The sequence below is a fragment of the Lepidochelys kempii genome, chromosome 18, assembly GCF_965140265.1.
Source record: "Lepidochelys kempii isolate rLepKem1 chromosome 18, rLepKem1.hap2, whole genome shotgun sequence".
NCBI classification, from domain to species: Eukaryota; Metazoa; Chordata; order Testudines; family Cheloniidae; genus Lepidochelys; species Lepidochelys kempii.
The window spans coordinates 20,289,711-20,316,714 of record NC_133273.1 but is presented as its reverse complement, the minus strand read 5'-3'; the positions used below and the strand labels follow the sequence as shown (position 1 = coordinate 20,316,714).

Here is a 27,004-nt window from a genome sequence, read left to right as displayed (position 1 = left end):
CTCAGGATTATGGGCTAAATTGAAGCAGCGTCCGTGAATTGTTCAATAGCACGATCCAGAATGGTCATGGTGGTGTTGATGATGGCCATGTTTCCTTCTGCCCCCCGCCATGCCCCCTATGCTGGGACTTGCAGCGGGGGCTTGCAAGGCAACATAAACGGTCTTTTGTAAAACCTACACAAGGGGGAATTCTCCCCTGGCCAGATCTAGGGCTCTTTCAGTGCTTTTAAAGTGCTGCAGCATCTTGAAAGGCATTTATTTTTTTAAGGTTTCAGAGTAACAGTCGTGTTAGTCTGTATTCGCAAAAAGAAAAGGAGTACTTGTGGCACCTTAGAGACTAACCAATTTATTTGAGCATGAGCTTTCGTGAGCTACAGCTCACTTCATCATTAAGATACCTACCACTACTGACAAACTTCCACATAGTTTAAGTTCCAACTCTTTCTCTGTTGTGTAACAGGGACCACAGCCTGTGTGGATCTCTGTATTGAACCTAGAGGCTTCTAATGGCTGAATAATTTACTGCAAGAACACATTTTTACGTAGGTCGAATGACTTCTTTTCAATATCACGGGATGTGGAATAACATGTCTAACCATTACTAAATATTCTAGCAGTTCAAAGCCATATTCCCAAAATAATCAAAGAAATTATATATATATATACGCATATGCTACAGTTCAATTAAGCTTTATAATTATTAGCATTTATACATGGCAAAACTTTCCAAAAGTACACAAGCAATGAAAGTTCAAAAACGTGAAAAATCTGGATTTGTTGAGTATTTAAAAAATGGTTTACGATTATAAAAAATATGTCTTTATTTTTCATGTTCTCTTTTATGGTAGGATCTCTGTTTTGCCATGTTGAATAGGACACAAAAAATTGGGGATATAGCACAGATTCTGTATCCCGTTAATATCCGGGTCATACACAGGTTGGCTAAGGTGCTTGCAACTTTTTTGTGTAGCTGAAGTTTATTTCTTACGTTTATCTAAGATGAATGCATCCCATGAAGGGAGCTGTAGCTCACAAAAGCTTATGCTCAAATAAATTGGTTAGTCTCGAAGGTGCCACAAGTCCTCCTTTCCTTTTTGCGAATACAGACTAACACGGCTGTTACTCTGAAACCTATCTAAAATGAGTTTAGTTATTCTAATCTGCTGTGTCAGCAAACAAGTGACTAGACAAGTAGAGACGAATAAATGCATTTTAGGTACAAGGCAGATAGAGGTGGACATAAAGTTCAACAGGGGCGTAGACTGGTTGTATTTCCCAAAAATCCCAACCACAGTTAGATCAGATTAGTAATCTGCCCAAAAAACAGCACTGCATGGAGTGTAAATTTTCCCTTATTTATAAATATCCTGACTTTACCTGTGTATTTGCTTAATTTTTTAAACTGAGAGCAGAAGAGAACCCACAGACTTCAGTTTGCCAGTGCTGGGATTTTCACACTGAAGTTTCATCTTGCTGCTGCAGTTTTCCATTCAGGTTCTGGAGGGATTTTCTTGGCCATCATATTACTGAAATAACACAATGGTCTCGTACTCACTACCCTGAGCTATCAACTGGGATGTTAACTGATAAACTGAAATGCAGAAAACCCAGTGTGAGACTCGAGGAGTTTCCTCTTTCTAAAAACACTGAATATATTTTAAGGAGCAATTAAGAGAGTGAGAGAGAGAGAGTGTGTGTGTGCGTGCACACGCGCGTGCAAGAGAGCATGCCCCTGCATTTGTGTGATTCCAGCTGTTGAAATTCTTGTCAGTCAGTTCTGAAGATAATATAAGAATGTCCACAGGCTACTGTTCCTGCAGAAGAAAGGCATGACGTGACCTTATTGTACAACAAAATGACCCTAAGAGAGCTCCAGGAAAAGTTTGCATTGAATGTAAGTGTTTTGATAAGACTTCTATGGCTTCCAGCTTCCCCCACTGTCTAGTCAATGGAAAAAACAGCTTTGCAGACTCTTTATACCTGCCGAACAGAAGGGATTCAAAGTGATGCCTCTTCTTAATGTAAAGCTAAGAGATTTTTAAGGCATTTTCCTTTTAAATAAAGCCACAATTGAAGCATTTGCCAGACCTTAAATCTCTGAACCATGCAGGATCATAAATACGCCAACTCCAGTCCAAAAAGAGTGGTTTAAAGTCCTTTAGTTCTATGCACAGAAAAAACAGATGTAAAACATGGTTTGTTCAGAGCTAGAATAATCATTTAGTAAAACTTTTAATGAGTCATTCATCTCTTTTAGCATGGAAGTATCCCCATCAAAATCATTGCAGAAGTCTGCAGATGCCACAAACAATTGTGACCACAAGTTGTCCCAAGAATAAGTTCGAGTTTCCTTTCTCCCAGCTATGTTTAAACTTTCAGTGGCACAAAGAGGTCAAATTACTGAGTGACTTCTTCACTTTGTATAGAAGAATGTCTACAGCTCACAAGCCCCCAACTAAACAATTACTAATCCTGTCTGCATTTTGACTTGCAATGCCTTGACACGACAAAAGTGGTGGGAAATCCTTAACTAAATATCCATCCTTCCATGGGTTTAATATTATTTTAAGTAGGTTTTAGCACAGATATGCAAGTGATATATGTATCTATTGATGAATAGCATAGTAGCAACTCTAGCTAAGGTAGTGGGAAAAATAATGTCTCTTCTTTCACCATCACTACTCGACTGAATTTGATGGGAATCCAAAACACTATCAAATTTCAGGTTAGCATTTCCCCAAAGGGCAGGGTCTCCTCCCATCTGTGATATATATATTTCTACAAACAGAGGGCAGGGTGGGACTAAAATGATAGACTTTAGCACCATGTAAAAAAATCTTACACCCCATTTTAATTGGGAACTGTGTGGGAAAATATAACCAGGAGGAGGACTTGGCAAGCTGTTTTGCGGCAGTAGCAAAACAGAAAGTAAATGAAGTCTAGTTGCTCCCCAGCTGTTGTGCAGGCCAAAGTGGGTCTGGAAGGGTAAATAAAGTAGGATATCGATGTATATTGGATGTTGTATGTCTTTACAGTTTGTTTTTTTCTTCATGGCATTCAATATGGTACCATAATCACAGGCTTTATGGGCTCCGTGTGGTGGCAAATTCAGTATCTGTCAAAAAAAATTCCAACCAAAGACTTTGTCTAGCTGAAGGTAGGAAAGGTTTGTGTGTAACAAGCTTCAAAATGCAGACTCTGTCCTTCAAAAACACAGGGTTTTTTATTAGCTCAGTCATTACAGACATACAGCTCACACTTGTAGCACAGAGCAGAGACTCAGGGGTCTGTGCAAAAAAAAAGGGAGGGGGCTCCAAAAACAACCTGTCCCCCTCCATACAACAGCAACCTCAGCCAGTAAGGGCAGGGAGTGCCTGAAAATTACTGCCTCTGGGGAATGCAGGGGAGAATTATCCAAAAAGTTTGCCCCTTTTGTGCCACGGTGCAGTTTGTTAGCTGTATACCTTACACACCCCTGGCAACATTAAATGTCGTCCTGACATTTTGAGCACCACAGGTAAGTCTTGCTTGATTGCAAAGCTTTTATTTGGTTCCAACATGAACACATCCTTTACTACTTAGGGACTGAGACTTTTGGGGTCATCCATTTGATTTGCATCACAAACTTATCTTGTAATGACTGAGAAACTCCTATGCCCAAATCAAGCGCATACAGGACAAAAATATCAGCATCAATATTAGATGTTCAGATTGGTATCAGATATTGAAACTAAAGTCAGCCAAGTCAGCTACCCATCGCTGTCCAGTGGCATTCAATCTGGCTGATGTCAGTACATATGTCAATGGGTTATTATCTGTGTAAACAGTGAAGGATGGTGCCTAATATAAATTGCCCATTTTGGAGCCAGGAACTCCACTTTCCCAGAGTGTAAATTGTATCTTTTTTTCTACAGGAGAAAGGGTCCTAGAGCCATAACGACCACCGTAACTTGCCCTCCTGTTGCTGATACAACACAGCTCCCAAAATCTATCAGAAGGTGCCTCTGTCTGTAACATGAATGGCAGGGCTATTACTGGGACTTTGTGGCCTTTAGAAACTGTGCCAACGCATTCATGTTTTTTCTACTGAACATGGGGAAAAGCCATTCACAAATGACTCTGGAAGGCTGGCGACCTGTGTCATCTGGCCCCTTTGTCCAATGACAGAACTCGCCACCTTACGAGTTGTGACCAGCAGGACACTGTCGGTACTTTCCCACCGTCTAGCAGCTGAAAGTGTATTTCAACCCACCCACCCCATAGGAAACAGGGGTGCCATAAGAAGCTGTGAGCCTCAGGCTTTCATCTTTTTCCGGAAACTCCATGAGTTCACTTCCTGGGTCACTGAGAAGATTTGCCTTCACCCACTGGTGTGGCACTATGCATGCCCGTGTCCCACAAAGCTGCTACTTTAACCCCATTCAGAATACACCAACCCTACCTTTTCCCCCACTGTTAGTGAGCTTAGCTTTGCTGCTTTGGCATCAGTGAACAACTACCTGCTCTCCTTTCAATATTACAATTATACTCACAGTTACCATTCCTCTGTTCAAGTTTATCTATACCAGTCTTTACCATGCCTATGTCTACAAGTCCCCTGGCTTTCCCATTTCCCTGTTTATTTTTGATGGCTGTCTCTCTGTGGGACCTTTGATGCTGGTCGGTCACACAAGGCCCTTTGGAGTGACAGGGATTATAGTTTCCCCTCTGGCCCACTATTTTGGGGCCTCCTGCTGAGATGACGTCCATCCAGACTTGCAGTGCTCTTCACCCCCACCCTGAACACAACGGTTGCAGGTACTGCCTTTGTCCTCTATCTGGAAGTGCGGATGGCCTCGCCCCCACAGAGCTCTCTATTGGGTGGATCGGAGTGGCCTGCTTCCATCATGATGGGGTGCCCTCAGTACCGCTTTGATAGCGCCGATCTCCACTGTAGACCTGTCTTCAATGCTCCAGCCTCATCCCATCTGGTTGGTGCCACAAACGGATTTTTTTTTTTTAAACTGGTGCTGCTTCCTTGTCCGTCTCTGACTCACCAACAACAGAGGCCTCTCGCATGACATTAAGTTCTGGCACTTTTCCTCGTGCCTGTCTTGCACTGCATGCCGTTGATCTCTTTCCTAGCCAGTTACAATGTTCAATGGCTCCAACAACACTTCCTTTGTGACTGAATTATCTTGGAGGTAGGGCAACATCACGGTCCAGATTTTCCTATTCTGCAGACGGAACGGAGGAGCATATTTTGCAACCGGAGCAGGAGGAAAGATCCCAGCTCTAGCAGGGCAGGTTGGATCCACACTTCAAGAAGCAAAGGGATCAGATGCATGCTTAGGGCATATTTAAAAAATCTGTATCTATATATAAGGCAATAAAATATGACTGGCTCTTGCTTTTGGTTCCACCGATACCTAAGAGACTTTATGTCTTCTACAGCCAGGGTGAGTAGGCGCTATTTACAAATATTACCACACAAGTTACAGTAGGACCCTTAGTGTTGATGGACAAGTAAGGCGACAGTTCTATAGGCAGTTCTCTATTGAATATGCCCTGCTGCTAGCCCCAGAGCATCCAGTCCCAGATAGCTCAGTGAGAGGAGACAGGATTTCATTGTAATAGGTATAAAGAAAAGCTTGGAATCGGTGTGTCTGCCTCTCTCTGCCCTCACAGGAGTTTAACTGGACTCTCTTCATCCAAGGCATCATGTCTTCAGTAAACGTTCAGATCCACCTGGATGAGGAAGTAGTTGTGTACGGCGCACCCTACCTGCAGGAGCTCAAAGCGATTATCTCCAACTACTCAGCAAGGTAAAGGTCCTGGGAAAGAACTGGAGCTAAGGTAGAAGAGATGGGGTGCCATTAGGCGCCAAATGGGCCAAAGTGGGAATAAGGAGGGTTTTTTTTCTGGCTATGCCACAGACTCCCTGGTGAAATTATGTCACATTTCTGGGTACTCCATGCTATAAATTAGGGATAACAACCTTACAGGGGTGGTGGAAGGCAACATTCATTGAAGTGTGGGAGGGTCTCAGCCTCTAATTGTCATAGAAAAGAAACAAGAGGGTGTGGTTTAGCTCATGTTACATTCTAAAAGGAGAAATAGGTGGAAATTAGAAACTTAGTCCCCAAAGAGAACTAGGGAATGGGGCTGTGTGGAGTGATACTGATGGTCTGGCTCCTCTGTGCATGTTATGTGCTCTGGATGCTACTGCAGTTAGTCAGCTGTGCTAAATAAAAGCAGACCCCATGGTCCCCATAGGTGTTGCAAGAAACTTGGCAGCCATTGCTAGCCCTGTCCTCTGCATTCAGACTAAAGCTTGCCCTTTGGCTATCTGCATTAGAGTGACCCATTGCATGACATTAAACTCCGCTTTGCTTTCTACCCACAGCACCATCCAGAACTACCTAGTCTGGCGACTGGTGGTTGACAGGGTCAGCAGCTTGAGTCGGCGTTTCAAGGACGCCCGGGCCAACTACCGAAAGGTAACCCCCTCCCCTCCCAAAGAATCCATTCAGCTGTGACATCATTCTGCATTAGTGGCCTTGAACCCGTCAGCATCAGGACATCATGATCCTAGACAAAGGGCAGCCAGTCCATATCTGCACAATGAACTTTAACCAAATCAACATTCTAACCTCTGCTTTGAGTGAAATGTTGGCTCAGTGTGTGAAGTTTAAACTCAGATCCAAACACCCCCAGAGTCTGGAGATGTTAATATCTGGAGTTCAGGGGCAGGCCCATCCCTAGTGTTGTCATCTAGGTCTGTTCTTTTCTGAGTTAAGGTTGCAGCTGGATGCCTAGACATGAAAAGTGAAAAGCGAAGCTGAATGAACAATTAAGATGTTTCAGTTTCTTTCAGCCCCACTGGGAAATGGGTCCTGCATCTCCTTGGACCTACATGTGGGGATGGGCCAACATACAAATCCCATCACGTCACTAGGAATAAGAGAACCAGGTCAGATAAACTAAACACCAACTTTAGTATTAGACTCAAGATGGGAACTGAAATGAGCCTTTTATGGACATTCAAAATACCATGGGAAACTCTGGGTCAATCTGAACTCCATAGGCTCAGAGCTTCCAGATAGACCTTTCTTGGATACATATCCTCCAACCCATTTGACATTAGCCCATCACTAGTGACAACTCTTCCAACAGACCATTTGTTTGAACCACGATTGCGGGAGGGCAGGAACTCTCCCTAATATGCCTTCACCTCCTGTGTATTGTGAAGCCTAGGGGTTCTCAACCTTTTACTTTCTGAGATCCCCCCAGCATGTATAAAAACTCCACAGCCCACCTGTGCCACAACAATGGGCATTTCTGCATATGAAAGCCAGGTCTGGGGTTAGGAGGTAGCACATGCCACAAGGAGCCCTGTGAAGCTAAGTTGCGTAGGTTTTGGCTTCAGCTCCAGGCTTTAGCCCCACATGGGGGACGGTGGCTTTTCTGCCCTGGGCCCCAGCAAGTTTAATGCAAACCCTTCTTGGCCAAGCCCCTAAAACCTGCTCATGGTCCTGGACCCCTGGTTGAGAACTGCTGGTAAAGCCAACACATGGATGAACAGGGGTGGGTATCATGCTTAGCTACCAAGGTGAGGGGCACTACAGAAATTCCTTAGGGAGACAGATAGATGGAGAGACAGATAAGCCACGAAAGGCCAGCGTGGTGGGACAGAAATTGAATTGTACCCATACCACCTCCTAATAGTATCCTGTGCACAGCGGATCAATGGAAGGAAGACCAGAGCTTCCAAAGAAATAAAGCTAACGTGTGAAGGGACAGAAGCTGAACCTCTCTCTTTGGGCTGGGCCTCTCTCTTTGATTAGCCCTCTTGCCCTTTAACAACTTGAAGTGGGGCTGAGGGGAAGGTACATAGGCAGAATTGATTCCCCAGCATTTTTCTTCCAGGCGCTTTATGGGACAACACTGGAAGAGGCCCGTTGGCGGGAATGCGTGAGTTACGTCAACAACAACATGGAGAACGTGGTGGGAGCTCTGTATGTCAGGGAGACATTTGCTGGTGAGAGCAAGAAGATGGTATGTAGTTTACCTTTCATGCTATCATAAGCCCACAATTCCCATGGATCCCCTCATCCCCCGCCTCCACTCCCATCCCAAACCTATGGCCTAATATCTGTTAAATATGTACATAATGCAGAGCTTTTACATAACTCAGGGGCGACAGACAGGATTGGAGTTTCATTGTTCCTGAGGCAGAAGTTATGGGGCTCTCTCTTCTGAGAGGGATTTCACCTTGTGCAGATAGTCAGCCACTTCCTGACAGAATACCAGCAGGCCCCAGATCCTCTCTTTGTTTTGTTGGGAAATACTGAAGACGGTCCCCCAGCCGGCCAGTGCTAAAGCTGAGAACAGTCCTGAGTGCCAGTGTTCCGGACTAGTACATTATCCACTAGGCCAGACTGCTCAGATGGGTCAAGCTATGTGATTTGTGATCTTCCACATGCTTTGCCTCCCAATCGTATCCCAGTATGGTTAGCTGCTGAGCATGATGCCTATCTCTTGCCTGCCTTTCAGTTCCTCCAGTTTATGTCTCCCACAGTCCAGCCAAATCAGGAGACACACATAACCGAGTCTTGGGAACTATGCTAATCAGCCAGAAGGTAGCAGACACAGGGAACTCATTTATGATGTATATTTAAATGTAGAGCACTATGTGCTATCACAAAGCATTTGAGGAGATTATTCTTCATTAGGAGCCTGCTATCTCTCTAGAAGAAAAAATAGCATGTCAATGGTGAATTTCTTACTTGTCTCTATTTTAGGTCCGAGACTTAATAGGCAAAATCCGGGAAGCATTCATTGAGACACTCGATGAATTACAGTGGATGGACAAAACGTCAAAAGAGAAAGCTCGTGAGAAGGTCAGAAATAACAAAAAACCTCAATATCCTGTGTGGGAATATCAGGAGATTGTGTCAAATTTTGCAAGACTTATTTTTCATCCCTTAAAAAAAGGGAGAGAGAGAGAGAAATAAAAATCCACTTTCACAGTCACCCATAATTTTCTCCCGGATATTGCCTTTGACCCTTTATTTATTTAGCTTTCAACATTTTTTATTTCCCAACTATAGTAGAATCTAATGTAATATATCACATCAAAGTGGTAAGCCAAAGAAACCCAGACAAACTACGAGTTACCTAAAAGAGCCAAACTGGTAAAACCAATTCAAAAGAAATATATTAGTAATAAACTTCCAAAAGATTAGGCCAAGTTTCCTTAAATTCTCCTCGTGTATGAATCCAATGAAGAGCACCCTTTTTGACGCTAGCCAGTCCATCCGGCCAATGCGTTGTTCCACGATATGAAGGTATTCAGATGTTTCCCAAATGGAAACTTTTGCCTATTAAAAAAATTCTTGCTTCTCAGTAATGTTGCCTCCTTTCAAAAAGTATTTGGGTCACTCTAATTCTCATTGCAAAAGGCTGTGCTTCTTCAGCAATGGGGCGTTTGAGGAATTTCACTGCAGAGTCCCACGTCCGGTGCTCGACCTGAGGGAGTCAGATGCTGCCATATGTTCATATGGAATGAGGAAGCAGAAGGAACCCTGTGCTAATTTCATATCTTGTTGGACTATTGACTTCGGTGGTATTGCATGAATTGGATCTGGAGCCAATTGCTGTTGAAGTCAATGAGAATCATCCATGGGCGTTGAATCAAGGTTTTTAGGGCCCTTCAGTGGAACCTGGATCCAGGCCACAAATGAGGATAGAATGTGTCCCATGGAGATTCAACGTTAAAATGATGAGTGAATCCCACTCCAGTCCCCACTGACATCACTTTCCTCTGAATTCAGGAAGCCCTATATAAGTGCACCAAATGCTTGTACCCAAGGCCATCACCCCTGAACCACTCTTGCACACATTCTCAATATTTACATCAAATACACTCTTTGTTGACTCATCATATGAATATTGACTAGGCTGAATTCACCCAGGGTGTAACTCCACTGAAACTAATGGACCAACACCAGCAATGAATTTGATCCATTGTCTGCAGCGATCCAGATTTTTTTTGACTATTGTGAGATCATTGTGGGCTTTCTTTTCTTGTAGGCAATGGCAATTAAGGAACAAATTGGCTACCCAGACTACATTTTGGAAGATCAGAATGAAAAGCTGGATCAGGAATATGCAAATGTAAGTATGCGACATGTACCTGAACAGGGTTAATACAAAAGCGTTAACATATTGCATTGCTATTTACAATGTTAAATGCCCAAGGCCCCATTGTGCTAGATTCTGTATAACACATTCAAAGACCCAGTCCTTGCCCCCAAACACCTCCCTATTTAAGAAAGAACTGGCCATCTGTTTCTATATGATGCATAACTACAGGACAAATATTTCATAGCAACATCCTATGTTAAAGGTGATTAAAGGAAATTCTCCATTAAAAGAAACTTGATAATATGCTGGGATTTGTATTTGTTCAGTTAAACTTCAGTGAGCACAAGTATTTTGAAAACAGCCTGGAAAACCTGAGGGCTGGAGCCCAGAAGAGCTTGAAAAAACTTCGAGAGAGAGTTGACCAAGACACGTGAGTGTCCAGACTGCATGGCTGTATAAGCACCCTAAATCCTGGCATAATGGTTCGGGACCACCCTGGCGCTACAGTGGTGGTGCTGCCCTTCTCCACTCATTTCAGATCATTAAGAATACTTTTGTTTGTGGTTGTCTAAGAACGGGGCATCTGTGAGAATTGAACAAATAGCTCTTTGTCTGCCCCTACTGGTAATGTACGTAAGAGTGGCTACATGGGGTCATTCAGACCTTTTGGAATCTCAGTTTAATCCTTCACAGAACCACTTTACACACTATTATATTACCAGGGACTGACTTATCACAAACACTGTGACTGATCTTCCTGGCAGGGGAGCAGTGAGGAGGGGCCAGGTTGCATCTTGGAAAGTGAATAACTGAAAGGAGATAAATAACGTGGCTTAAAATAGCCTTTCAAACTCCAGTTCCCAACCCATCTGGGCTTTGTAAATGTTTAGATCTGGATCCAGAACTGAACTTTTAAGCTCAAACCCATCTTTAATTAAGATAATTTATTGCTATGGGGGATGAAGCAATTAAATATCAGCATTTTCACCCCGACTATTAGAAATATGAATGTAATAGGCTGAGAATGTAATTTTTATGAAATCAGTGTCATGGCTACAGGGCTAGCTGCACCTCTAAGCCCTTCTCTGGCCTCTCTGAGTCCACCCTGTCAAGTGTCAGGCCTCAGGCCTTTACCTCTCTGAGGTGGAGTCCAACAATTCCCCCCTTCTTGCACTGGGTCCCGAGCTCAAGCATTCCAGTGTATTGACTGCTTCCCCTGCAAGACCACTGGGTTCGTGTACCTGCAATTCTCTCCTTTGAGAGCTTAGAACCAGCTGTGAATACAGGGGCCCAAAACAACCTTCCTTAAAACAGGTGCATTGTTTATTTGATGACAAGAACAAAGCATAACATAAGAGAAAAGGATTTTAAAACAGTAAAAGGCCCACACACGTGTAGCTAGAGTCTAACCATCCTCTTCTTGGGGACCCCAGTAGGTCTAACTTCCCCCTTGGTCCCCCAGCTCTCCCTCCTTGTCCTTGAGGGCCTGTCTAGGAATCCAGCCCACAGTCTTTGTTCTGTCAGCTCCTGGCTGCCCAAAACCAGTCTGGTGAGGGCCGCAGTGGGACAGAGCCAGAGCGTCCAAGGGAATGGCCCAGGCATTATTTCCCAAGCATTTGCTGGGAAGGGTATATCTGGTTCCTCCTCGCCCCTGCTTTGGGTGTGCATTTCCTTACCATCCTGCTATTCAATACGTGCATTGAGTAAACCGCCCTCACAACTATTAGACACACAGAAAACATACAGCATTCATAAACTGTTACAGGCAGCTCCAAATCCATTACAGGTGGCAAGGCAAGCTGCTGTTGAGTAAGGAGCGTCATCCCGTAACATTAGCCTTCAGCATGAGTGGTTTTGCTGGTTACGGGCAGCAGCAAAAAAGCCAACAACTGATTGGTTGTTTGCGTGCTAGTAGGCCTCCATGCTGCAGGAGGATGTTCCCAGGACAGATAGAAGCAACTCCAAAATGCATTTGATTAACACCTCTATTTATATAACACAAAATATGCTAGGTTTCAGAGTAACAGCCGTGTTAGTCTGTATTCGCAAAAAGAAAAGGAGGACTTGTGGCACCTTAGAGACTAACCATTTTATTAGAGCATAAGCTTTCGTGAGCTACAGCTCACTTCCTCACGAAAGCTTATGCTCTAATAAATTGGTTAGTCTCTAAGGTGCCACAAGTACTCCTTTTCTTTTTACAAAATATGCTGTTAAAGATTTGGTCTAGGATCTTGCTTCTATTGAAGCCAGTGGAAATTTGGCTGTAAACTTCCAAGGAAGCAGGCTCAAGCCTAAAATCATGATCTTTTCATAAACAATGATTTTAAGGACTTTGTGTTAGAATAGTGCAGCCAAAAGCCATTCGGTTCAGATTAAGATGTGGAATAAAGTGCCCTGATGTCAGTGCCTTGCACTGCAGCCATTTTCTTTTCAACTAATATGCAGAATATACCTACTAAAACCTGTGTTGGTTACAGTATCTATCACTCATAGGTTGGTATTTTGGGAAATGGGCTGTATTAAGCAATGGAAAAGTCATATCATTTGATCAAAAGCCCATTGGACTTGAAGGGAGCTTTTTTTCACTGACTTAATGAGCTTTGGTTCAGGCCTTCTTTGTGTGGTAATTTGGTAGTGTGTGGAGTTATGTCTTTCATTTTTCGTGTATGATTTGTAGACTTCCAGTGAAGTCCCCTTGCAGGCTTGGAAGATTTTCCCAATAAGCCATAAAACCATTTATCAGTTTAGATTGTTAACAGTTCATTGTTTAAAGACCCTAACAGTTCATTGTTTAAAGACCCAAATTGAAGAAGATTTTATAACTAATATCTTATTCAGCATCGTATCAACTACTTATCACAGTCAGACGGAATGCCTATGTTCACATCCTGGAAGTGTCCCTTTGTAGAGTAAAAGGGAAGGTTTGTTATTCCAAGTCTCCTGGCTAGTCATGACTTAGTGAGGTCTCTCTGGGAGATGCTATGAAACCATATTGTGATGTAGCCATTCATTATATAGACTGAGGAGGGACTGGGAGCTATTCCAAAATCACTCTAAAATACTTCAAACAGGAATTACTTATCAAAATTAGTACTCACTATGAAAAATTGGTTTCATAATATAGATGGTAGTACATACCTGGTTCTACATTTGTAATGACTTACTCTCTATTCTAATTAAACATTTTCAATAGACAAACTTTGTCCCAGTTTTCAGTGTAGGTAAATGCATTCTGCTGCCCTAAACTTCCCCTCTGCATTTTTATTTAGATGTTGTATTCTTCATTTCCTGTCTTAAACTGTTAAATTGCAGTATTATGAACTGTTAAACAACTACCACATTCCACCCCAGAGGTGGCTGCTTAGCAATAGCGAGCAAAATGACACCTGGGATCCTTTAGGCTGAACGTTGTCATATAAACAAAAGAGCATTATCATTTTCCAGTTTGAGTGTCTTTGCTGAACCATTCCCAATTGCTTTCTTCTCTTCCACCCCTCCCATTTTATATGCAACCAGTGCTTTCTGAAGGAGATTAACTCAATAAAGAGAATGCTTATAAAAATGACTATATCTTTACGTATTATTCTTTCTAGATGGATCATTGGTGCTGCCGTGGTCAACGCATTCTATTCCCCCAACCAAAATCAGATAGGTAAGTTTCAAACCATTTTGACTGATCAGAATAATGTGTGGGTGCGCGAAGCAGGGCATGTTAGGGGTGCCAGGTGGTTGCCCATATGCTGCCCAGACTGAACATTTGTAGCACCCCTAGTGCGAGGTGGATGGGCTGTTCTGCTCGAGCCTTTGTTTTGCTGATGAATATTCAACTCACTTCAACTTGGCAGAGTTGTTTACATTCCTTCATTGAAATAGCCTTGTGTTTGACAACCGAGAAAGGAACAGCCACCAAGCGAGTGCCAACTTCAGGGAGAAGTGAGCACTCACCATGTATTTGAGGCTGTTTAATGTCTCCGCATGCCTGGGAAACTTAAGCGATGCTCCCAGCTTTGCTGTTTGTGCAGATGGCACTGAAATTATTTTTATGGGAGACACACAAGACGGAACAAACTTGCCTCAGCTCATGAGACGTCAGACTCGTGAGGGCTTCCAGATCTGTAAAAGCTGTGACTAAAACATCCTTCATTGGATTGGGCCCATATGAGATGCTAAGAAGTACCAGCTCCTCCTGCAAATACTCTTGCTTCCCCCCTTCCACACACTCCCTGGCCAATAAAACCAAGGCTCATTGTATCTAGGGTCCAGAGCAAATGTACCTACTGAGTTCTGGTTTGATTTTTCATAGTGTTAAAATTTCTGCTCCTGTCTTAGTGGGAACTGGTTGCCTTTCTTCTCCTAGTGAATGGTCTGGGTACACAATGATCCTTCTTTACAGACAAAGGGCTTTGCATCTCCCTACACACATTTTTGCTATGTGTTTTTTTTACCACATTTTTCACTTATTAGAAGGCATCGTATTAGAATGACCCATTCTAGAATGACCCATTAGAATGACCCATTTGCAGCATTTATTCCTTCTCGAAGGTCACACATGTCTCCTCTTCGATGCTTGGAAGGAAGAATAAACCCCACTGCCGATATATTAGGCTTTTGTGTGTAGGAGGCAAGAGCTATTCTTTCCAAGGCTGTCATCCGAAGTACAGTTGATACACAGTAGTAATTCCTGTGGCGTACGCCTTAAATATTAAGCCTCAGTGTTATTTGTAGGCCGCATATGGTGGTTAAGCTTTCTGTTAACAAAACTAAAGCAATAAAATATCCATTAGCTTCCCCATAAAATGACTCCATGATGCAAACTGAACATAGTTCATTGGGACAGCAAAGAGGAAAAAATGTACAGATGAGCCAATATTCACATGTAACCCTAACCCAGGGTGCTTGGTGTGTCTTTGAGTCAGATCTGCTGCCTTTAATGACAAATACAACATTTTAACTACCTCTGTGCCAGCCCCATCAAATTCAATATAACTGGATCAGGAGTCAGGGAGAGGGCCCATTCTGCCTCCTGCATCGTTTGAAGGATTTTCAATTCTGTTCTGATTAAAACCAATTTTTTTCTAGTGAAGTATTGCCGTCTATATTAAATAGCCTTTTTTCAAACAACATTTTTTTTTTTTGCAAACCCTTTGTTGGAATTGTAGACATTTTTTGTATTTCATGAAAAAAATCTGACTTTTTTCATTATTTTCTCTACATTGTATCAAAGATGTTATTGCAATTTTTTGTTTTGTTTTGTTCACCCAAAACCTGCTTTTGTTAAATTTTCCAAAAAAACAACCTGCAAAAACCGACGACTACTGCAAATGGAGCCATTCTGAACATTTCAGAATGAAATCAGTTTTGGAGTATTTGTGTGAAAATAGGTTTCATTCTGTGACCTGTTGTCGTTCGGACTGTTGATGCTCTCGTGATGACATTAGGAGCAGACAAAGCCAGGTTGATCTTCAGATCCCAGGCTCGGGCTCAGCTTGTCAGCTTGGGGGGTCGGGGGTGGAATTATCTTTCAGCTTGTAACCTAAACAGTTCTTTGCTTGATTCCCTAAAAGGGAATAGATAAGGAGATTCTACTGTGTAATTCTAAGTCTCTTTTCTAATTACAACTGCACTTTAATGTACAAGATATATAAGATTAAAAAGCTGAGCTGGAAGGGAAATTTTGCTGGGTTCTCAAATGGGAGATTTTAGAGTTACAGATTTACTACATTTACCATTTAAAAATGACTCCTTGCACAGTCAGAGAGGCAGAGCTCAATTCACATGATCATCATCAATGAGTTATAAGATTGTCAAGGTTCCTCCCCCACTCTGAACTCTAGGGTACAGATGTGGGGACCTGCATGAAAAACCTCCTAAGCTTATCTTTACCAGCTTAGGTCAAAACTTCCCCAAGGTACAAAATATTACCCCCGTTATCCTTGGAATGGCCGCTACCACCACCAAACTAATACTGGTTACTGGGGAAGAGCTGTTTGGACGCGTCCTTCCCCCCAAAATACTTCCCAAAACCTTGCACCCCACTTCCTGGACAAGGTTTGGTAAAAAGCCTCACCAATTTGCCTAGGTGACTACAGACCCAGACCCTTGGATCTTAAGAACAATGAACAATCCTCCCAACACTTGCACCCCCCCTTTCCTGGGAAATGTTGGATAAAAAGCCTCACCAATTTGCATAGGTGACCACAAACCCAAACCCTTGGATCTGAGAACAATGAAAAAGCATTCAGTGTTTTACAAGACGACTTTTAATAAAAAATAGAAGTAAATAGAAATAAAGAAATCCCCCCTGTAAAATCAGGATGGTAGATATCTTACAGGGTAATTAGATTCAAAAACATAGAGAACCCCCTCTAGGCAAAACCTTAAGTTACAAAAAAGATACACAGACAGAAATAGTTATTCTATTCAGCACAATTCTTTTCTCAGCCATTTAAAGAAATCATAATCTAACACATACCTAGCTAGATTACTTACTAAAAGTTCTAAGACTCCATTCCTGTTCTGTCCCTGGCAAGCGCAGCATACAGACAGACACACAAACCCTTTGTTTCTCTCCCTCCTCCCAGCTTTTGAAAGTATCTTGTCTCCTCATTGGTCATTTTGGTCAGGTGCCAGCGAGGTTACCTTTAGCTTCTTAACCCTTTACAGGTGAGAGGAGCTTTCCCCTGGCCAGGAGGGATTTCAAAGGGGTTTACCCTTCCCTTTATATTTATGACACGCCCCCCAAATCTCAGCTAGGGTGAAACACTGGCTGGGATTTCTTCCTGGAGCTCTAGGAAAACAGAGTTAATAAGACACATGCATCTCTAAATATACTACCAAGTACATAAAGACTAACAAGATTTTCCACATCTCAAGGACGATTTTAACCAGTTGATTCTGGGAAACTTTCACGGGAGAGTGCATCAGCCACTTTGTTAGAAGCTCCTGAGATGTGTTGGATGTCGAAATCAAAATCTTGGAGAGCTAAACTCCACCGAAGAAGTTTTCTGTTAGTTTCTTTGACGGTGTGAAGCCACTTTAGTGCAGCATGGTCGGTTTGCAGGTGGAAACGCCGTCCCCAAACATATGGGCGTAGCTTTTCCAGAGCGTAGACAATGGCATAACATTCTTTTTCAGTGACTGACCAGTTGCTTTCCCTCTCAGACAGTTTTTTGCTGAGAAACACTACAGGGTGGAATTCTTGATCAGGTCCTTTCTGCATTAAAACTGCTCCCACACCACGCTCGGATGCATCTGTGGTTACTAGGAACGGTTTGTCAAAGTCTGGGGCCCTTAGTACAGGGTCAGACATGAGTGTCGCTTTAAGCTTGTTAAAGGCCTTCTGACACTTTCCGGTCCACTGAACAGCATTTGGCTGTTTCTTTTTGGTTAGGTCTGTCAGTGGGGCAGCGATTTGGCTGTAGTGCGGTACAAATCGTCTGTAATAACCGGCCAAGCCTAAGAAGGATTGAACCTGTTTCTTTGACTTTGGGACAGGCCACTTTTGGATAGCATCCACTTTGGCCTGTAGGGGGCTGATAGTTCCTTGACCCACCTGGTGTCCAAGGTAAGTCACTCTGTTTAGGCCTATTTGACACTTCTTAGCCTTAACAGTTAGTCCTGCCTCCCTTATGCGCTCAAGGACTTTTTGTAGATGTTCCAGGTGGTCTGCCCAGGAATCCGAAAATATGGCCACATCGTCAAGGTAGGCGACTGCATATTCTCCTAATCCCGCTAGGAGATCATCTACAAGTCTTTGGAAAGTGGCGGGTGCATTTCGCAGCCCGAAAGGGAGTACATTAAATTCATACAGCCCGAGATGTGTGATGAAGGCTGACCTTTCCTTGGCAGATTCATCTAGCGGTACCTGCCAGTACCCCTTGGTTAAGTCCAAGGTAGAGATGAACTGGGCCCTTCCCAGTTTCTCTAATAGTTCATCTGTGCGTGGCATGGGATAGTTGTCTGGGCGAGTTACAGCATTTAGCTTACGGTAGTCCACGCAAAAACGTATTTCCCCATCTGGTTTGGGAACTAGAACCACTGGAGATGCCCATGCACTTTCAGAGGGGCGGATTACACCCATCTGTAACATATCCTGGATCTCCCGTTCTATAGCAGTTTTAGCTTGAGGAGACACCCGGTAAGGTTGGACCCTAATTGGGTGAGCATTACCTGTGTCAATGGAGTGGTATGCCCGTTCAGTCAGTCCTGGGGTGGCTGAGAACGTTGGCGCGTAGCTAGTGCACAGCTCCTGGATCTGCTGTCGCTGCATACGCCCAAGGGTCATGGAGAGGTTCACCTCTTCCACACCACCAGCACATTTCCCTTCGTAGTAGACACCTTTGGGCCACTCAGCGTCGTCTCCTCCCTGGGCTGTAAACTGACAAACCTTTAATTCTCTGGAATAAAAGGGCTTTAGAGAATTAATATGGTACACCTTAGGCTTCCGGTTGGAGGTGGGGAAAGCTATGAGATAATTAACAGCTCCCAGGCGCTCCTGGACCGTGAATGGCCCTTCCCACGATGCTTCCATTTTATGGGCCTGGAGCGCCCTTAAGACCATGACCTGGTCCCCTACTTTGAAGGAACGCTCTCTGGCATGTTTATCATACCAGGCTTTTTGCTCTTTTTGAGCATCCTGTAAGTTTTCTCTAGCAAGGGCTAAAGAGGTTCGGAGGGTGTTTTGTAGGTTGGTTACAAAGTCCAGAATGTTAGTTCCTGGAGAAGGTGTAAATCCCTCCCATTGCTGCTTCACCAACTGCAATGGCCCCTTAACCTCACGGCCATATACAAGTTCAAATGGGGAAAACCCTAAACTGGGATGTGGTACAGCTCTGTAGGCAAAGAGCAACTGCTGCAATACTAGGTCCCAATCATTGGAGTGCTCATTTACGAATTTACGTATCATGGCCCCCAAAGTTCCATTAAACTTCTCCACCATGCCATTTGTTTGATGATGGTAAGGAGTGGCAACCAAGTGATTTACCCCATGAGCTTCCCAAAGGTTTTTCATAGTTCCTGCCAGGAAATTAGTCCCTGCATCTGTGAGGATGTCGGAGGGCCAACCTACCCTGGCAAAAATGTCTGCTAGTGCCTGGCACACACTTTTAGCCCTGGTGTTGCTTAGAGCTACTGCTTCCGGCCATCGGGTGGCAAAATCCATGAAAGTCAGTATGTACTGCTTTCCTCTGGGTGTCTTTTTCGGAAAAGGACCCAGAATATCCACAGCTACTCGCTGAAATGGAACTTCAATGATGGGGAGTGGCTGGAGAGGAGCTTTGACCTGGTCTTGGGGTTTTCCCACTCTTTGGCACACCTCACAAGACTGGACATAGGTAGAAACATCCTTGCCCATTCCCTCCCAGTGGAATGACCCCCCCAAACGGTCTTTGGTCCTGTTCACCCCAGCATGGCCACTAGGGTGATCATGGGCTAAGCTCAAGAGCTTGGCCCGGTATTTAGTTGGAACTACCAACTGTCTCTGAGGATGCCAGTCTTCCTGGTGTCCCCCAGAAAGAGTTTCCTTGTATAAAAGTCCTCTTTCTACAACAAACCTGGATCGATTAGAAGAGCTGAGAGGCGGTGGGTTGCTCCGTGCCGCCGTCCAAGCTCTCTGGAGGCTTTCATCTGCTTCCTGTTCGGTCTGGAACTGTTCCCTTGATGCTGGAGACATCAGTTCCTCATGGGATTGTGGACCTAGGCTTGGTCCCTCTGGAAGCGATATAGGGGATGGAGCTGTTTCTGTTGACTGTGAACCGCTCTCCGCTGGTGCACTATGTTGGGATTCAGGCTCCGGCTGAGCCTCTTGTGTAGGGTTATCGGCTGCTGCCAGTTCAGGTTCGGTGGGGCCCTCTGGTGTTGAGGTTGCAAGTACTGGATTCAGTGCTGACACGGGGTCTGGTGTTGGTTGTTCGGCTGGTTCCGGTTCTGGGACTGGTTCCGTCTGGGTCTCTGGGACTGGATCCACTACTGCTGTTGCAGACATTGGCCTGGGGTCCAGGTCCATCACCTCTGACTGGGTCCTGATAGAAGTTTCCGGAACAGAGCTAGGCCTCACGGCTTGTTTAGCCTGGTTGCGGGTGACCATTCCCACCCTCTTGGCCTGCTTCACATGATTGGCCAAGTCTTCCCCCAACAGCATGGGGATGGGATAATCATCATAGACTGCAAAAGTCCACATTCCTGACCAGCCCTTGTACTGGACAGGCAACTTGGCTGTAGGCAAATTGAAAGAGTTGGACTTGAAGGGTTGAATCGTCACTTGGATCTCTGGGTTGATTAAATTGGGGTCCACTAAGGAAGCATGGATAGCTGACACTTGTGCTCCGGTGTCCCTCCACGCGGTGACCTTCTTCCCACCCACACTCACAGTTTCCCTCCGCTCCAAGGGTATCTGGGAGGTATCTGGGCCTGTGGACCTCTGGTGTGATTCCGGTGCAATGAACTGTAATCTGTTGGGGTTCTTGGGGCAGTTGGCCTTTACATGCCCCAGCTCGTTACACTTAAAACATCGTCTAGCTGACGGGTCACTGGGGCGAGGAGGGTTGCTGGAGAACGGGGTGGTGGGACGATAAGGGGTCTGGAGGGTTCTTTGGGAGGTAGGTGGGGCTTTGGGCGGCCCCCGGTAATAGGGTGTGGTCTGGGGTGGTCCCTTCTGGTCTCCGCTCCAACTGCGACCAGTTTTCTTCTTCTCTGCCACCTCCACCCATCTGGCTCCAATCTCTCCTGCCTCAGTTACAGTTTTGGGTTTCCCATCTAGGATGTATCTTTCTATTTCCTCAGGAACACCCTCTAAGAATTGTTCCATTTGCATTAGGAAGGGCAAATTTACTGGAGATTCAACACTTGCTCCTGATATCCAGGCATCCCAATGTTTTACAACGTGGTAGGCATGTCGGGTAAATGACATGTCTGGTTTCCACCTTAGGGCTCTGAACCTCCGACGAGACTGCTCGGGTGTTATCCCCATTCTGACTCTCGCCTTGGATTTAAACAGTTCATACTTGTTCATGTGTTCTTTAGGCATTTCAGCTGCCACCTCAGCTAAGGGTCCACTGAGCTGCGGCCTCAGCTCTACCATGTATTGGTCAGTAGAGATGTTGTACCCAAGGCAGGCCCTTTCGAAGTTTTCTAAGAAGGCCTCAGTATCATCACCTGCCTTGTAGGTGGGGAACTTTCTGGGATGGGAAGTGGTACCTGGAGAAGGATTGCTAGGGTTTGTTGGTATATTCTGCTGGGCCTTTATCCTCTCCATCTCCTCCACATGCTTCCTCTCTTTTTCCTTCTCCTCCTCCTTCAGCCGCATGAGTTCTATCTGTCTTTCATGTTCCCTTTGTTTTTCCTCAGCCTGAAATTTGGCTAATTCCAGCTGTAGTCGAGCTGAGGATTTGGCCATTCTAACCTCTCTGTTTTTAACTAACTTTACACCCGAGGTTTAGAAATAAACAAACAAAACTTGGCTGTAAAATTTTGCTGTGCTGGAATAGAATACCTATTCTCTGATAGTGATTGTCAGCCTACAGAAAAAGACAATTCCCTTGTCTCTGCTCTGGGCCCAAATTAAAGCAAAAAACCTCCAACTACTTGGAAACCTGCTTACCCAGCCCAAAGAAGAAAAAAAATTTCTTTTCAAACCTGTGCTCCTTGTAAAACAAAACAAAAAAAATCAAAATCCTAAAAAAACCCTGCCACTTTTGTCTCCAGGCAAATGGGTAGAGCACACACCCCCTATTTACTTTTAGGAAGAAAAGAAAAAAAAAAAACCTCTGGGTTGGAAGACTGTGAATTTCCCTGCAGGAGTTAAGTACCCTGCCTCCAGGCAAAGAAAACCTGCAATTCACAAGATAATCCCCTTTTGTCTCTGCTTGGCCACAAAGCAGAGAGAAACCAAGCTGCTTTCAGTTTCAAAGCTGCCTTCTGGACTTCCTAAAAATTCCTTTTTAAAATCTGTATTTCTAGTTCAAAAAATCTCAACTGGATCTCAAAATGATTTCAGGTTAATCCCACCGCTGCCACCATGTCAAGGTTCCTCCCCCACTCTGAACTCTAGGGTACAGATGTGGGGACCTGCATGAAAAACCTCCTAAGCTTATCTTTACCAGCTTAGGTCAAAACTTCCCCAAGGTACAAAATATTACCCCCGTTATCCTTGGAATGGCCGCTACCACCACCAAACTAATACTGGTTACTGGGGAAGAGCTGTTTGGACGCGTCCTTCCCCCCAAAATACTTCCCAAAACCTTGCACCCCACTTCCTGGACAAGGTTTGGTAAAAAGCCTCACCAATTTGCCTAGGTGACTACAGACCCAGACCCTTGGATCTTAAGAACAATGAACAATCCTCCCAACACTTGCACCCCCCCTTTCCTGGGAAATGTTGGATAAAAAGCCTCACCAATTTGCATAGGTGACCACAAACCCAAACCCTTGGATCTGAGAACAATGAAAAAGCATTCAGTGTTTTACAAGACGACTTTTAATAAAAAATAGAAGTAAATAGAAATAAAGAAATCCCCCCTGTAAAATCAGGATGGTAGATATCTTACAGGGTAATTAGATTCAAAAACATAGAGAACCCCTCTAGGCAAAACCTTAAGTTACAAAAAAGATACACAGACAGAAATAGTTATTCTATTCAGCACAATTCTTTTCTCAGCTATTTAAAGAAATCATAATCTAACACATACCTAGCTAGATTACTTACTAAAAGTTCTAAGACTCCATTCCTGTTCTGTCCCTGGCAAGCGCAGCATACAGACAGACACACAAACCCTTTGTTTCTCTCCCTCCTCCCAGCTTTTGAAAGTATCTTGTCTCCTCATTGGTCATTTTGGTCAGGTGCCAGCGAGGTTACCTTTAGCTTCTTAACCCTTTACAGGTGAGAGGAGCTTTCCCCTGGCCAGGAGGGATTTCAAAGGGGTTTACCCTTCCCTTTATATTTATGACAAAGATGCATAAAGCAGGTGGCATAAACAGAGGAAACATTTTCTGCTTGATCCGCTTCCAAAGGCTGACCCATCTACAGAGCACACACAGATGGAATTATCTGAACCTTTCTCTCTCTTTCGTTTTGCAGTGTTTCCTGCTGGAATCCTACAGCCTCCCTTCTTTAGCAAACACCAGCCACAGGCACTAAACTTTGGAGGGATCGGGATGGTAATTGGACATGAAATTACTCATGGTTTTGATGACAATGGTGAGAAGAGGGTAAAAAATTATCTAAGCAAAATATTCCTTTTATAATTGCATCGATCACACAGTAGAAAACTAGATGTGGGTGGTAATAGTCTATCTGCACTACAGATGTGTGATTTGGGGTAAATGATCCTTGAACCGATCAGAGAAAATAAAGGTAATGAATTTAAAGAAATTAATTAAATTAATGGCAATACGCCAGAAAATCTGTTACTTTTACAGCAGTAAAGTATCAGAAACACTGTCAGTACTAGCCTGTGTGCTGCCTTTCAAAGTAAAATGAAATCTGTGAAACGCATTCTCATGGCAGCACAGGGACACACAGAGTCCTGACCCTAGGGGTCTCTTTATTTTTAAACCCATTTGTTAAAAATAATTGATTTTGTCATTATCATTGACAGGGGCCTAAAATGATTTTGGACATTGAGACTCAATTCTGATACTTTTTTTTTTTCATAATCAATAACTCTTTACACATTGGCTTTATTGAATGTGGCTTTTACCTCTATGGGCCCTATATAATTTAAACATAAAACACTTGCTGTAGCTGTCTGGATACAGATCCATACAGAGCAAGAGGTGTGCTCTGAGCAACAGGATTAGGAACAGAGAAACCAGAATCTTGGTCTTGGTTTGCTCCCTCTATGGCTTTGGCAAAGTCACTTTGACCCTCAGGTTCCTCATCTGTCAATTGCAGAGAGCACTTTCTGTATTTGCAGTTGGGTTGCGAGGATTTAGTGGCTAATTAGGTATAGTATTATTTGTTTCACAGACGTGCATAAGAGGATCACAGCCGTATTGTGCTGGGTATTGGGCATTCGCACAGTAAGAGATAGTCTCTAGCCCCAAGAGCTGATGCTCAAAATAGAGAAGATACAAGTGGGTGTAACAAATACTCAGAAGGGAGGCAGGCGGGAGACAAGGGTACTAGGGAAAGGAAACATGTTTAGAAGTTGCTCTGGTTAGACTGCTAAATGTACCTATAGGAACTGTGTGCCAATATTTAAAGCTGGCAATCAGTCAGGGTCTCTGGACACATAGATCATTTTACTCTGAAACAGTCTCTCTGCCATTCTTTGCTTTCATCAACAGGAAGAAATTTTGACAAAGATGGAAATATGTTTGATTGGTGGAGCAATTTCTCAGCTATGCATTTCAAAGACCAGTCACGCTGCATGGTTTATCAGTATGGAAATTATACATGGGAGCTGGCTGGAGGGCAGAACGTGAGTACACTCCGCAGGATAGAGGGTGGGTAGGATGCCTTTATGAATTAATTTAGCAGATTGGAAAGCAGCTAGTTTGATAGCAATAGAGTCTCAAGCACTTGATCCAAATGCTACAATCTAGGGTTTGAAGCAGGGTCTCTAGAGGTAAAACCACCCCAGTCTTAACTTTATTTCTTATTTTCTTCCAAAGCTACCAGAGCTAAACCAGCCCAGAGAATTAGGGAAACAGAGAGAAGACACAAATTCCTTCTTGATAACAAGAAAAGCTTGATTCCTACTTCCCCAGTTGGAGGAGTTCATTAGTTTTGTTTCTTCATTTATAATTTGATCAGGGGGATTTAAAAAGGATCAGGCAAGTTTAAAGAGAGTGGTAGAACAGAGGAATAAGTAGAATATTTTTTCATCTTCCCAAAATCTGTTCAGAAGATATCTCTAAAGGCATTCAGGTCTAAGGTAGTTTTAGTAATCGAACACAGAAACAGTGAATGAACAGAACCCACTAATAGAGAAAAGTTCCAGGTCCTGACAAACAAAGTCAATCCTAGCTCTAGAAGCCTTCCCTAACCACACCCCCATCTTACACTGCCTCAGCAGCCTTTGGGCTGAGCTTCTTATAACCCTCCGGGCCCCACAATGCTTTGCAGAGCAGGCAAACAAACCAAAGTCAAATACCCAGTTTTGCTTTAAAAGGAGGGTTTCCCCTTTAAATACGGCAACTGTTAACCCCCCCCCCAACTCATGAAAAGGCAGAAAATTAAAAACAGAGCAAAAGAAAGCAAGCTGCTGTTCTGCTCAATCAGCACATTTCCCCCGCCCCGCCCCTCTGAGCCCAGGCCTGGTGCATGCCTTTAAAAGCAGATGCCTAAGCCCCATTTATACCAATATGGGGAGAAAAAACCCACCTCAGGGCTGGAGATCGTAAGTGGAGGATTGCTGTGCTCTGTAAGCACAGGCTAGGGTGAGGGGTACCCTGGAAATATTATGGAGATTGTGCTTCCTAACCCAGGGTACAAGGCTAGTCTAGCAGGGCAGTGGGGTGTAAAGGAGGCAACAGGACCCTAATGAATTGGGTTCATAGCTTCTTCTGCTGCAAGACCCTGTCAAGCTCTTAGGGCACAAATTGACATGCCCCACCACCCCTTATACACAAAAGGGCTTGTCCCACCAAGAACCACCCCTGGCTGATGGAGAATATACCTTCCCCTCCCCCCCCCCCAACAGCCCTTTTGCTGTTATTTTCCTAGCCAGCTTCCAATTCTGGTAGACCCTGTACACTCTACCCTGCTGCTTCCGTGACATTAGGTATTATTCCCTTTCAGTCTCTTTCTCCTCCATCAGGGTGTAGTGTTGCTCCCACCCCAGAGGTGGCCGCACATCAGCGGGGAGCATAGTGTTTCTATTTCAACTTGTGAAATGCTTTTGGAGTGGCAGACGTTACACACAGTAAACAAACAATTGCTGTGTTATAGGTCAGTGGAATAAGCACACTGGGAGAGAACATTGCAGACAATGGAGGAGTCCGACAGGCCTACAAGGTACTGCGAGTCGATTCTTGCATGAAAGCCAGAAATTGGTCAGAGCCAAATGTGTTTATTTTCAGGAGAGTGTGTTGGGAGTTACAGGCATCACTCCTGGGACTGAGAGGTGAAGTTTAATACCCCACCAAGGCAAAGTGCCCGGTGCCATAGGGAATTCAGTGAATGCCATTGCATAACACTGTTCAAATGACCAAGGCCCTGAATAGGATCTATGCAAGCACACCCTAATGCCCATGTGGATCCAATCACAAGATCAAGAGTGACCGCAGCCATCCTCCTTATCATTATCTGTAGTGCCTAGGCCCGAACCACAGACCAGGACCCCACTGAGAGGTGCTATGCAAACAGCTCAGGTGAACAAGAAGTGTGGTAATAAATAGGCAGAGAAAAGTTTGAAAGAACCTGCCTCTCGCCAAAGCCCTTCTGACTGAGATTCTTGCTTCAACTTCAATCAGCTTGTCAAATGGTATCTGTCACATGGCAACAGAGCTTTCATTTCTTAGCAACGTGATTTGATGATGATGATTTTTAAAGCACAGCAACCTTCCCCCCCCCTTCCCCTCCCCAGTTTACTTTTCTTGCACTTTTCCTCCTGAAACTAAAGCAACATGTCAGGTGTGATAGGTGAGACATCAAAGCATTGATAGAAATATTGCAACACTATCAAGAGAAATATGCATCATAACTGTGAACGATCTCTGCACCCAAATTCACAGTAGAATCCAGCCCCTGAGCTGCCTCTGTTATTTCCCTTGCAAGTTTTATAACCTTTAAGACAGTGACACATGGAAGTTTCCTCTATCTTGTTGCTATTTATTTTGCATGCTCCTCTAGAGCAGAATGAAAATAGCACTCTGTATATTATATATATCAACAGCAGCCTGCCCCTTCCCAAGAGAAGTGTTCTCAATCCTGTGC

General features: G+C 44.0%; 1 protein-coding gene across 7 annotated transcripts in view; it reads left to right on the top strand.

Moving 5' to 3' along the window:
- Nucleotides 1-27,004, top strand: part of MMEL1 (membrane metalloendopeptidase like 1) — a 67,869-nt gene that overhangs the window by 36,252 nt on the left and 4,613 nt on the right. For all 7 annotated transcript variants that reach the window (XM_073316632.1, XM_073316629.1, XM_073316628.1 and 4 more), the window contains 11 exons: nucleotides 1,805-1,894; nucleotides 5,668-5,804; nucleotides 6,386-6,479; nucleotides 7,909-8,037; nucleotides 8,784-8,882; nucleotides 10,075-10,158; nucleotides 10,455-10,558; nucleotides 13,722-13,780; nucleotides 23,201-23,320; nucleotides 24,412-24,545; nucleotides 26,018-26,083. In XM_073316632.1, the coding sequence (XP_073172733.1) occupies nucleotides 1,805-1,894; nucleotides 5,668-5,804; nucleotides 6,386-6,479; nucleotides 7,909-8,037; nucleotides 8,784-8,882; nucleotides 10,075-10,158; nucleotides 10,455-10,558; nucleotides 13,722-13,780; nucleotides 23,201-23,320; nucleotides 24,412-24,545; nucleotides 26,018-26,083 (1,116 nt within the window). The remainder of the gene's footprint in view (nucleotides 1-1,804; nucleotides 1,895-5,667; nucleotides 5,805-6,385; nucleotides 6,480-7,908; nucleotides 8,038-8,783; nucleotides 8,883-10,074; nucleotides 10,159-10,454; nucleotides 10,559-13,721; nucleotides 13,781-23,200; nucleotides 23,321-24,411; nucleotides 24,546-26,017; nucleotides 26,084-27,004) is intronic.